General features: G+C 37.4%; 1 protein-coding gene across 1 annotated transcript in view; it reads left to right on the top strand.

Annotated features, from left to right (window-relative positions):
* The window catches only part of LOC110955853 (aminopeptidase N-like), a 55,384-nt gene that overhangs the window by 24,046 nt on the left and 18,583 nt on the right, over positions 1 to 12,755 (top strand). Inside the window, exons 17-23 of the mRNA XM_051952656.1 lie at positions 323 to 470; positions 547 to 638; positions 1,501 to 1,611; positions 2,373 to 2,540; positions 8,043 to 8,183; positions 8,499 to 8,580; positions 9,482 to 9,641. Of these exons, the coding sequence (XP_051808616.1) occupies positions 323 to 470; positions 547 to 638; positions 1,501 to 1,611; positions 2,373 to 2,540; positions 8,043 to 8,183; positions 8,499 to 8,580; positions 9,482 to 9,634 (895 nt within the window). The 3' untranslated portion in view covers positions 9,635 to 9,641. The remainder of the gene's footprint in view (positions 1 to 322; positions 471 to 546; positions 639 to 1,500; positions 1,612 to 2,372; positions 2,541 to 8,042; positions 8,184 to 8,498; positions 8,581 to 9,481; positions 9,642 to 12,755) is intronic.

Here is a 12,755-nt window from a genome sequence, read left to right as displayed (position 1 = left end):
TTCTTAAGAAACATTTTTAATATTTCTTTTATTTCCACCAAAAAATGTTCAAAAATTTCCCAAAAATATTGAAAATGTGAACATCAGAAGTTTCACTGTGAAAATATTTTTTTTCACATTGTCAAACTTTAAAACGGGTCATTTTTGACCCACAGGACGACATGAGGGTTAAGAACTTTTTGCTGTGAAGACCAACAGACTAATTTACATTTTTCCACCAGAGGGCATACAAACACCATCGTTTTAGTAAAAGACACCATTAGACCAACATCTCAGCTGCATTTTAAAGTAAATAACATTAAATTTGTCCTTTCTCCTGCAGAGCTCAGCTGGTCTCCACCACTCTGGCTCTCAGGACCACCTCCTATCTGTCCCTGGAGACGGACTTCATGCCCTGGCAGTCTGCTCTGGACAACCTCAACTATTACTACCTCATGTTGGACCGAACCGAAGCCTATCAGCCGATGCAGGTAAAAACATTTTACACACTTTACCTTTGTTTCTATGACACTTAGAACTCACCTGTTAGTGTCTGTGTTACCTCAGAACTACCTGAAGAAGCAGGTGACTCCCCTCTTCATGCACTTCAAGAACCTGACGTCAGACTGGACTCATGTTCCTGAAGGACACACTGACCAGTGGGTACACACAGCAGAATACACACAGCTGAATACACACTAACACACACAAATAATACCAATAAACAGGTGAGAAAGCATCAGGGAAGCAGCTCACTAGCAGAGAAAGCAAATCTCGTTCCGAAATCGCACGATAGCTCGCGGCAAAACACCAGTGTTGGTGCAAGCTATCGCGGGATTTCGGAACGAGATTTGCTTTCTAGCGTCCTGAGATTTGGATACAGACCACAACAAATAGCGATCGCCAGGTAATGTGGAGGTTTTCATTCACTTCTCATCTCTAGTATGTTGTGGGACACTCATTGAGACTATCTGAGCCGGTCAGTGTGGGGAAAAAAAGCACGTTAGGGCGGACTTTGATGCGGGGGGGCAAGTTGCCCCATACTTTTTGCTAGCTGAGCTGCTAGCTGAGCTGCTAAGCTGCCTGCCTGGCTAAATACTGGAGCTATGTCGAAAATTCATTTCTCCATCACTCACATGTATGAAACGACATGAAAACAGACCCCAGGTTGAAAAAAAACAAAGTTCCCCTTTAACCAGCGTTCCCCCTTCAGCTGCTGCGTCCAGTGGAATGGACGTGACATATTTAAGGGTCTGGAGTTATGACTGAGAACTTGATCTGAGAGCTGCAGACATCAGACAGCATGGCTCTGATGCTTGACAGGAGGAGGAAGCACCTTTTTGTCCTCATAGATATTAATTTATGTTGATTGTAGCCTAATCAGTTTGCACTCAGGATAATTCTAACAACTCAAAGTGATGATATTTGAAGTTTCTCTGAATGTATTTCAGAACTGTAGAGGATTATCTGGGAGCATTTCATAGCTATATATAATGAAACACGAATTTCTCTGTCCTGTAGGTACAACCAGGTGAACGCCGTCCGAACCGCCTGTAGAACCGGAGTACCGGAGTGTCAGAACCTGACCATCACCTGGTTCAGACAGTGGATGGAGAATCCGCAACACAACACGTAGGCGTCTCCTTAAATCCTTTAAGATGTACCATTGTGCAAATCCGCAACGATATATTTTTACGGTTTTACAGACTGCAGTGCAATTTTTTGGAGTAGTTTTATTTGCTTTACATCTCCTAACTACTACAATAAATTGATTAAAAATGCAATAAACCTAAAACAAATAGAGAAATAGCACAGCTGCATCCCTCAAATTTGTAAAGAAATTGCACAATATCCCGTGGTCTCATTTATAAAGATTCTTATGTGCTCTTTATTGTGTATTTTTACAAATCCATCACTGCAACGACCTGGAGAATGTGTGAAATGTTAGTGTAACTCACCAGATTTTATATCCAAAAAGAGTGATGGATCTATTTTATCTGGTTTCAAATCTACCACCAATCAAAAAATACAGGGTAAAGGTTAAATCTGCCTTTAAATTCATAGAAAAATACAGTGAAATGCATAGAGTAACACAAAAACACAACAGTTTTATACAGCAGAGTAGAAAATATGTTTAAAACCAACGATAGAAGTAAACAAGAAGGACCAGAATTATAGAGGATGATCAACTTTTAATGAATTAATCACAATAACATGTTAGAGTTTGGTCTTATTGGGTTCTTGTTCAAAATTTTGATTAAATTCTTTCGTTATATTTTGTCCTAAAGAGACTTGTAGCAACGGGAGGTTATGGGAAGCACTAAACAGCCTCTAATGAATCTGAATGCTTTCCCTCCTGATCGGTGGGTTAAAAGTGTGATTTTTCTCCTCAGGATTCATCCCAACCTGCGATCGGTCGTTTACTGCAGCGCCATGGCAGCAGGTGGAGAGGCTGAGTGGGAGTTCGGATGGATCCAGTTTAAGGAGGCGTCTTTAGCCAGCGAGGCCAGCAAACTGATGTCTGCTCTGTCCTGTACGAACGACACCCAGCTGCTGCAGAGGTCAGAGTGGAGTTATTATGATCATGATGTCTAAAATACGAAAAAAAACCACTGAATTCAGTTCTCTCAGAAAGATGCCTCAGACTGTTTTTAAAACTGTGAAGTTTCATTTTCACACGTTTTTTTCTTCTGAAGATGCTAAAATTACTTGTAAGTTGGGTTATTGGGAGCAGTGGCGGATCTTCCGTGGGAGCATGGGGGGGCCATGGCCCTTCCTGTGATCGGATTGGCCACCCTGTGTGCTCCCCCAAAATTTTCGTTGGAAATTTACATTACTGGTACTTTGATTTCCGACGCTCCTGAACGCAGCTTCGTTGTCCGACTGCACCTGAATGCACCAATGACGTTAGTTTGATCTTTTGATTGTATTTCGTTTGGATTTGAAGAAGCTTTGAAGACATTTCCTGATGCCGGAGGAGAAGACGAGCTGCTTTGTACCTTTGAGGTAAGAAGACTATGGCCGTTTCTCAGTACATAACTGTCCATACTTGGTTCTCACGTACTCGTGAAACGTCATCATCGAGACTGTATCAGACCGAACTAGTGAGCATAAATATGAATCAGTAGATAGATATATATCTATGTATGTATATATGAACAGGAGGGTTTTACTAGAGGAAGTCCATAATTCCGCTAACGTGACTGAACGTGGGCTACAGTTCCCGTTATTTAACATCAATATGATGTATAAATGCAGATGGACTTCATAGATTTCACTATGCAGACATTTTTATCGCTGTCCAGTATATTTCATAGACAAACATATTTGATAGAAATATTAGAAATGGATTTCTGTTTCCTCATAATAATTGAGTTAATGCCATTAAATGTTCATCAGTGATTCATCTTTGGTGTGAAACTTTTACTTTACACCTGTGATATTTTTTAAAATGTTGGTCATTTTAAGGTAAGACATTAAAAGATGGTTTTCTGAGGTAAATGAATTTAAGGTTTAATTGACTGAAATCTTTCAGTCATTGTTGTTTCTTTCAATTTGAAATGTCGGAATTTAATTAATACAGCTCAGTCAGTTACATTTTATATTGTTAAAGTTTTACACCAGATGATGCATCAGTTCATTGAGTATTGAAAATGTCAAAGTATAGTATAATGTTCAAGAATACCATAGTACGGCCTGTAGTTCATTGTGTAACATGTCAGCAACAAAATAAAACAGAACATAGATTATTATGTGGTTCAAAGAGCACAAAATGATAGGATGTTACCTAAAATTGTCATGTATGATATGTGGTTAAAAAAAAGTGTCATAGTGCAGTATGTTGTCAAAATAGTATGTTATTCAAGAAAACAGAGTTTAATATGTGGTTTTAAAATTGTCATAGAATAATAGTTCATTGCACAAGTAAAAGTACAGTAATTTTTAAAAATGTTCAAATTCTTATATGTTGCTAAAAAACAAAAAAGAAACTAAAACAAAAAAACGTCATAGTAATATGTTAATTAAAAAGCCTATAGTATAGCATGTCGCTCTAAAAACATCAGAGTTTAGCCTTTAGTCCACAAAACGTTGTTCTGTCCTGGCTGTCTGAAGTAGGTGAGGAGCAACACAAAAACAGTCCAAATGCTGGTTTCCAGAGGGTTAGACGAGTATTTATTTGAAAGAGTAAGTTTACAACAACACAACATGTGAGGGGGTTAAAAGCAAATGGTGTTAGTAAAATAAAAATAAACAGAACTAAAAGTGAACTTCACGTTGACATTCAAGGGCATTCCAACCAGGAACAAAGTAAAAGATCATCAATACGAAAAAAAACTCTTCCTGTTCACCTCTTAAAACCCAAAAACACACCGCAGTATCACCCTAAACTAAAACTACCAATGAGTTCCCTGTTTTCCTTTCTGAACAGTTCAAAGCTCCCTCTCTATCTCCCCACACATCCACCAACCACTGGAACACATCTCCAAAGTTCTGCTGAAGCTCAGCTTCCCCTCAGAAGAAGTGCTGCCAGATGAAGGAGCCTTTTGAGAGGCAGCTGGCATCGTGATTGGACGGTACTTTGGTCTGATCCAGTCCAGCTTCAGCTCCAGAGACAGCAGGCAGGACGAGTCAACGGAGGACGGGTGGACGAAGGCATGAAGCTGAGTACAATCCAGAAAACAGCAGAGGAGGAGAGCAGCGGCCCAGGGCCAGAACAAACAGAGTAGCAGAGTATGGCTCTGAGAAAACATCATAGTTAGCCTTTGGTATGAAAAAACACCATCATGTACATCGTATATTGTACAAATAAGAAGTCAAAGGAAAGAGACATACATTGTAGAATTGTAGTAATTGTGGGCTGACTGATTTACTGATTATCAGTATTTTAGTTTTTACTGATTTACTGTAATAAATACATTTAAAAATGGCGCTACTTTGGCTCTGAACCTTTGTCTAGCTGTGGTCACTCTGTCTTCTGGAGTGATTTGATTGGTTATACATCATGAATAAAACTCCTTAACATGAAACGTATCAACAAAGTTTTCTGTTAGAGTTTGTGTTCTTCTAAGTTTAACTCCAAGATTTTAAATACTTTCATTCACTGCAAATGAATATTTCCTCCAAATGTCTCACTAATAATCATTATCAGCCTTAAAAACCCACAAACACCCCTCTATACTGGACCACACTTAGTACAGTCCGGTTCCCCCTTCTATAAATCTGCTTGGAATCTTCCACTTCCTGTTTGTCAAAGTGGCCTTCTACCTGGACAGGTTTTGTTGGAGCTCGTGCAACAAACATTTTGGGTAAGTGCACTTTAATATGGATGGATGACACTGAATTAGAGTCTGTTTTAATGAGACTGAGTTCAGATGTGTAGCTCTGTCATTAAATAGGAAATTATTTCTCAGAATTCACAGAAAAGTCTGAAATGTTTGCTAGGTTAGTGTCCCACATGTTCTATGGCTCAGCTAAAGCTAACTGTCTCCAACTTCTGGATCTCTGGAGTTGCTTGTTGTTCAAATATCTTGCTAGAGGTGCTGAAGCTCAGAAAGTCTGAGATGTTTGTTCAAAATAAGCTCATTCTCAAGTCTTATCTGAACTGTCCTCTTTAGTTTGAACTTTCCCTAAACTTAGGAGTTAATGACAGAGCAGCACATCCAGACTCAGCCTCATTCATGTAGAGATTAAACTTCAGTGTCATTCATTGATGTTAAAGTGGAGTTTTTCACGTTTGTTGCTCATGCTCCCGACCAAACCAGTCCAGGTGGAAGACGATGCGAAGAGAAGCTCCAGAGGATGAACATCACACATTTACGTTGGAAATAAATGTCCTTTAATGAGACATTGTCATGCAGAAGTTGGATTTCCCTTTAATGATGTTCAAATCTTTGAGTGTTTTGTTGATGTTGGTTTCTAAATGTTTTCTGACACTCGGCCCCAAAGATTAAAACCTTTTACGGCTCACAAGCTGCAACAATTCACACAGTATCAACTATCTTTCTGACTAAACTAAGATAAAAAGTGAAAAACTGCCTGATTCCTGCATCATGAATGTAAATCTGTTTGGTTTTAATGACAGTAAACTGAATATATTTGGGTTTGACATTTTATAAACCAAAACAAGAAATGAATTAGTGGAGAAAACAATCAACAGATTAATGGACAAAGAAAATGTGTTTTCCAACATATATGGCTGAATTCCTCCAACATTACAAGATACATACAATTTAAATCCAATTTTATTTGTATAACACCAATCACAGGTCAAATTGTCTCAAGATGCTTTATTTTTTTTTATATTTTTTGTCATATTTAAAACATGACAAAGTAAAAAATTTAAACCTCTTGACTAATCCAATTTATTATTTGGTTTTTAAAAGACTAATCGACAATTAAAATAACTTTCTCCACTAAAACTAATAAACAAGAGGTCAAATAGAAGGAACAGTTTTAAATCCTGCAGTCCCACGACGACAAGAATAAAGTTTGTCAACAAAAACTAAATCTGCTGCTGGATTCCATTAAAGTCCTAATAAATGATAATATAGTGTGATACTAAAGGTTTGTGGTGCTAAAAATCTCAAAGTAAAGATATCAAGTTGAACATCTGGATGGAGGTTGATAAAAGTTGACCTTCCTTCATTTCTCTGGAGCGACTCCATGGATTTTATGGATGCTGGTTAAAGACCTGCTCTTCTAGTCGTCTTCCTTCTCGTCGCTGTAAAAAGTCACTCCATCCTCACCGACTCAACACCTCTTCATGACAAGTTCTTCTGCCTCCGACCTCGTGGAAACTCCAGAAACTAGGGAAAACCTGTTGTTTATTTCCATCCCATATTTTATTGTATTTTAAAATTTGCATTCCTGCACAGAACATTCAGATTATTTTACCACAGATCAAGGGTACAGATTGTTGTTGTTCACTGTGTATTGGGTAGTACTCATTTTGATTTAGACTGATTAGTATACAGAACCCTATGATGTTTCTGGTTTACAGCTGAGAACTAGCTGCTAAAAGTACAGAATATTATTTCTTATTTTAGGTGTGATAATTGTCAGTAAACATTCTAAGAAGTGGAAATTGACAGGATTGTTAATAGTGCTGTTCTTGCACAATATTTGTCACTAAATTGCCCTCAGGATTCTGTCGTTGAGCTTACCAGTTTTACATAACAGGGAGATGCTGCAGCTGATGATGCTGTAATTCACATAAAAAAGGAAACAAGTTCATCATAAATTGAATGTTAACAGCCCAAAATGAAAAGGTCATCTACAGCTTTCCTATTGGGTTAAAGAGCCAAAAAAACCACGAGAAATACTTTGTCAAAGCGAGAGGTCTGTAGCAGCTTTCATTTTTTCTTACAAATTTTTGGTGCCCCCCCCCAAATATCTGTTGTGCCCCCCCATTAACATTAGTCTGGATTCACCCCTGGTTGGGAGTCGTCGAACACTAAAAAATGTGACCGTTATTAAATTAATCGCCAGTTGTTTTGACAATCGATTCATCAATTTTTAGTAATTTTTTTAAAGAAAAAATGTCAAAATTCTTTGATTCCAGCTTCTTAAATGTGAATATTTCTGTTTCGTTCCTCCTCAGTGACAGTAAACTGAATATATTTGGGTTGCAACAAAACATTTGTCATCTTGGACTTTGGAAAACGCTGACATTTTTATTTATTTTTTTAACAATTTTCTGACATTTTAGAGACAAAGTAATTGATTATTTTATAATGAAAATAACCATCAGATTATTCAACTATGAAAATAATTATTAGTTGCAGAAACATTGTAAAAATGACAGAAATGTCAAATGAAGCAGAGCAGCTTCATGGTTCTCATTTTATTTAAGGTGATCTACTTCATGATGTCTTCGTCTATTTAGTTTTGAGAATGAGCTCATTTTTTTCCTCAACAATCTTTGTAAAGTCAGTTTGATCTGAAAGGAAAAAAGAAACAGATTCGGGTTTAAATAAAAACTCCGTTCATTTAAATATCAGTGATTACAAACACGCTTCAGCGGTATTTTGAAGCAGCTCCTGACGTTTCTTTTTCCTTCCCAGGTTTCTGTCGTTCACCTTGAACTCCACTCTGATCCGTAAACAAGACGCCACCTCCGTCATCACGTCTGTGGCCGCCAACAGAGCAGGACAGAGTCTGGCCTGGAGCTTCGTCAGGGATCAGTGGGAGTACATGTTCACTCAGTGAGTAAATATCAGGCAAAGCAGTGCTGAGACGGAGCATTAATGATGGGGGGGGTGAGCCGGTTTTTACTGGAGGCGTTGCTCCAGTGGAGGCAGGACAGTGATGTTTAAAACTAGCTCAACTGAATATCGTCATGCACAAGTTTTGTGTTGCTGCAGCCGTAAATGTTGCTCTTATTGTCCAGAAGACGAGTTTCGGTTCCAAAATACTGACTTTTGTTCCCTCCCTGATGCTCACAGAGCCTCTTTAACAGGTGATTAAAAACTTGTAGAGAATCGTAACCTGTGAAACAAACAGTTGTGGTGTGTTTTCAGGTACGGCGTTGGCTCCTTCTCCTTCGCCTCCATGATCACTGGAGTCACAGCGAGGTTCTCCACCCCCGAGGAACTGCAACAGGTTCGTGCTCATCACAGTTTTCTACGAAACTTATAAACATTGAGGAGGGTTTTCAGCTTCTTTAAGATGAGAGAAGATAGTCCTGAATTGCTCCCCACACCAGGGGAAATGTAGTTACAGCAGCAATAAACGTGTATAATAATAATAATTAATGTACAAGGTTTAAATAATGGAAATTAATACACTGTAGTATAAAGTGGGTTGTAAAATAAATGTAGAAGTGCAAATAAAACTCTTTCTAGTAAAACTGCTACATAGAAAGGTTATTCCAGCTTAGATCATCAGGAAACTTTATTATTTTTGAACACTTTTTGGTGAAAAAAGAAAAGTTAAAAAATGTTTAAGAACATTCACATAAAAATCAACCAAAATCCAGCGAAATTCGCTGGATTTTGGTTGATTTTTATGTGAATGTTCTTCAAGAAAATATTAGAAATTATGCTGATGTATATGGAATCACTTTAGATATTTTTAAGATTTTTTGGGGGAAGATTTTTATTTATTGTTTGAAAATATTTACAATTTTTAATTTTTTTTAATTTTTTATTTCTTGCCAAATTTGGGGTTTTAAAAAACAAAAAAATTTTAAGGAATTTTCTTCCTGAAGATTCTGCAAATTTTTATAGATTTGGGTAATTTTTTGCTGAATTTTTGGATTTTTTTTAGACAAGGCAACAATATTTTCTGGTTCCCGTAAATAAGGACAACAGGAGGTTTAAGTAAAAGTACAGAGCAGTAAAATGTAGTTAAAGTACTGCAGTAGAAGTCCTTCTGATTGATAAATTATTATCTTTGTGCCAGCAGCAGGTTTTTATGTGCAGTTTTATGTCTGTACACCTAAAAACACGATAAATGAGAGAATAAACAAGGTCCTGATCCGTTGCTGTGCTTCCTGCTGCAGCTGGAGGAGTTTGTGGAGCAGAACGGAGCCGCAGGGTTCGGGTCGGCCTCGCTGGCCGTGGATCAGGCCTTGGAGAGGACCAGAGCAAACATCAAGTGGCTGCAGCAGAACCAGCAGGAGGTTCTGGACTGGTTCAGCAGCCAGACGCACTGACAGAACCGTGAGTAAACGAACACCTGAAAACGGGGTTATCGCAACAAAAACACAAACAATGACCAGAGGGTTTACAGGAAAATAACATGAGTACTATAAAGCAACAGTACATAAATATTCTACCATCTTGTGTCCGTATATTTGATTAATTTACTCAGAAGCAAATGATGGTGCTCTGATAAACTCCTTTTATTGTCCTGATTCTTCACACATCAACATTTACATTCTGCACCCAAATGAAGACAAAATGTTCAAAAAATGGTGCAAATAAAAGAATAAAAATCAACTTTACTGGTTCAACTGGAACCAAAACCGAACATCAAACAGACGGAATGATTTACCGTTAATGCTTTTACCCTCCTGTTGTCTTCATTTACAGGCACCAAAAAATATTGTTTCTTTGTCTGAAAAAAAAGTCCAAGAAGTCAGAAAAAAATTCCCCAAATTTCTGAAAATTTACAAAACCTTCAGGAAGGAAACTCCAATAATTCCTTTAAAGTTTCACTTTAAAGTTTTGTTTAAAAAAAAAAAGACAAATTTGGCAAGAAAATTCTTGTAAATATTTTTTAAAAAGAGTAAAAAATTTCCCCCAAAAAGTCAACAACTATCTGAAAATTTGCAAAACCTTCAGGAAGAAAATTCGCATAATTCCTTAGAAGTTTCCCTTAAAACTTTTATTTAAAAAAATAATTTTGCAAGAAAATTCTTGTTCATATTTTCAAAACAAGTGAGTAAAAATCTTCCAAAAAATCCTAAAAATATCCAAAGTCATTACAAATATCTCAGTAAAACTTCTATTTTCTTTAAGAACATTTTCTTAACATTTCTTTTTTCCACCAAATTTTTTCTAAAATTTCCCCAAAAAATGTTGAAAATGTGGACATTTCACTGTGAAAATCTATTTTTTTTCCACATTATCAAACTTTAAAACGGGTCGATTTTGACCCGCAGGACGACTCGAGGGTGAACAGATGATCTGAGACTCACTAAAGCCTTCAGGAGGTCCGGTGTTAACGTTGCTGTAGAGGCAGTGAGCAGATTGTCCTGTAGGTGGCGCTGAAACAGTGTCCAGTCTGTAAAAATCTGCAGAGGAGTCTGTTCTTTTGCATCTCGTAGTGCTCCTTTTCGGTTGGTTTGAGCTCATTTTGAGTCTCTTTGTAGTCAATCAGAGTCACTTTAGAGTTTCTTGATCATTTTGAGTCACTGGTTTGGTTCTTTGTGGACAGTTTGTGTATTTTTTATAGGTTCTGTATGTTTGCAGTGTATTTTTTGGACTGTTTGTTGGTCATTTTATGTCCTTTGAATGCAGCGATCCCCAACCACAGAAAGATTCAACACGTTTTGTTTCTTATTTTGTTTCCAGTGCAGTCTGCAGGGACTTTTATTTTGAAAAATGACTAGCTCGTCTTCCAGTAAATAATGAAACCATTAATGTAAACCCTGCTAAAATTAATAAAAAAACAAACATCTCTGGTGAACTTCTTTGAAAAGAGGAAGACTCTCGATGCCAAAACAGAAGAAAAACTAAATACGCAAATTTTTTTTCGTTTAGGACAAAATTATTTGTTGTGCACGATGAACAGTCCATGGTACAAAAAGGTTGGAGACTGCTACGTTAAATGAGTTTGTTCAACTAGTTTGCACATTTTTGATCTCTATTCTGTCTCTGTGACCAAATCTTTCTGCTAATTTTGAGAGTTTTTGCAGTTTTTTTTTTGGCCTTTATTATAGAGGACAGTGAAACGTGGGGAGAAGAGCGGGGAAAGACATGCATCAAACGGTCGTGGTTCGGACTCAAAACTTTTTTTTCTAGTTTTCACCTGTTTGTGTTTTTATTGGAGCTGCCAAGATTAATCGATTAGTTGTCGATTTTTAAAGTCATCACCAACTATTTTGGTAAACAATTAATCAACTTGAGTCATTTTTTAAAAGAAGAAAAGTGTTCTTAAATGTGAATATTTAAGAATGTTTGTGTCTTTTTGTGGCTGTTCAGAGCATCTTTTAGCATCGTGTACTGATGCAGTTGCTTTCTGTGGTCCCTTCGTGTCGGTTTTGTGTCTCCAAAGTCCATTTGTGGATCTTTTCAGGTGGTTTTGTGGATCGTTGCAGTTGTTTAGTGTCACTAGTTTGTGTCTCTGCTCTGTTTGGCTCTCCTTCAGCTCATTTTCAGTCTTTCTGTGGTCAGTTTGCGTTGTTTTTTTTTAATCATGCTGTGCCTTTGTTGAATTCAGCGTCTACAAGTGTTCATGGTTTGTTTTGTATCTGCTGTGTAAAGATATTGTGAAATAGTGGCGTCCTTTGAGATTGAAGTCCATAAGAACGCTGTGTGAACATTCTCTAGATCTTCTGTGATTGTGAAAAATATTTTAAATGTTCTACGTGTACACATCATGACCACTAGAGGGCGCTGTAGACTCGGATGTTTCAATTAGAGAACTGATTACAGTAGATCCTTGGTTTACAACAACCTCGACCTGCAGTGTTTCGTGGTTCTGTCGCCATCTCCCATAAATTTATTAAGACAGTCTTGTTCCATCATTCCAATGTATGACATTAAAACAAATTTTACGTGGGAACGAGTTGGTGAGTGGAGCGGATAAATGCGTTGTCACACGGTGCGATAAGAGGAAGACAGCTTTGTTTACATTCGTCACAGTGAGTTCTGATGAAAATAGTTGTCATGCTGTAAGAACAAGGACCCCCTGTATTGCTTTGTGGTTGATTTGTGTCTCCTTTTAATCATTTTGTAGTTCTTTTGTGATGATGTGGCTGCTTTGTGTCTTTTTGTGTTCGTTTGTGTCTTGTTTAGTTAGATTCCCTTTGCGTGTTGTCATCTGAACTTTTCTGCTGTATGCTGTGGCTATATGTGTTCATACGTGTTGATGCATGTGAGTCCCTCCCTTTGAAACCGTTTGCCTTCCTTACACTTCTGCTCTGCTTTAGAAACAAAGAAAAGCAGCATCCAGCATTCAACTGATGTCCCAAATAACCAAATATACTTAAAAGAAAGTGTTTCATTTATGACATTCACTTCATTTATGTGCATTAGCTTTATTTCAGCTCAGTGTGAGAGTCTCTACTGCTTAAGTTTAGTCCTTAACACACATTATACCACATTTCT

The sequence above is a fragment of the Acanthochromis polyacanthus genome, chromosome 8 (assembly GCF_021347895.1).
Source record: "Acanthochromis polyacanthus isolate Apoly-LR-REF ecotype Palm Island chromosome 8, KAUST_Apoly_ChrSc, whole genome shotgun sequence".
Classification (NCBI taxonomy): domain Eukaryota; kingdom Metazoa; phylum Chordata; class Actinopteri; family Pomacentridae; genus Acanthochromis; species Acanthochromis polyacanthus.
The sequence above is the reverse complement of the archived record's forward strand: the minus strand, read 5'-3'. Positions and strand labels throughout refer to the sequence as shown.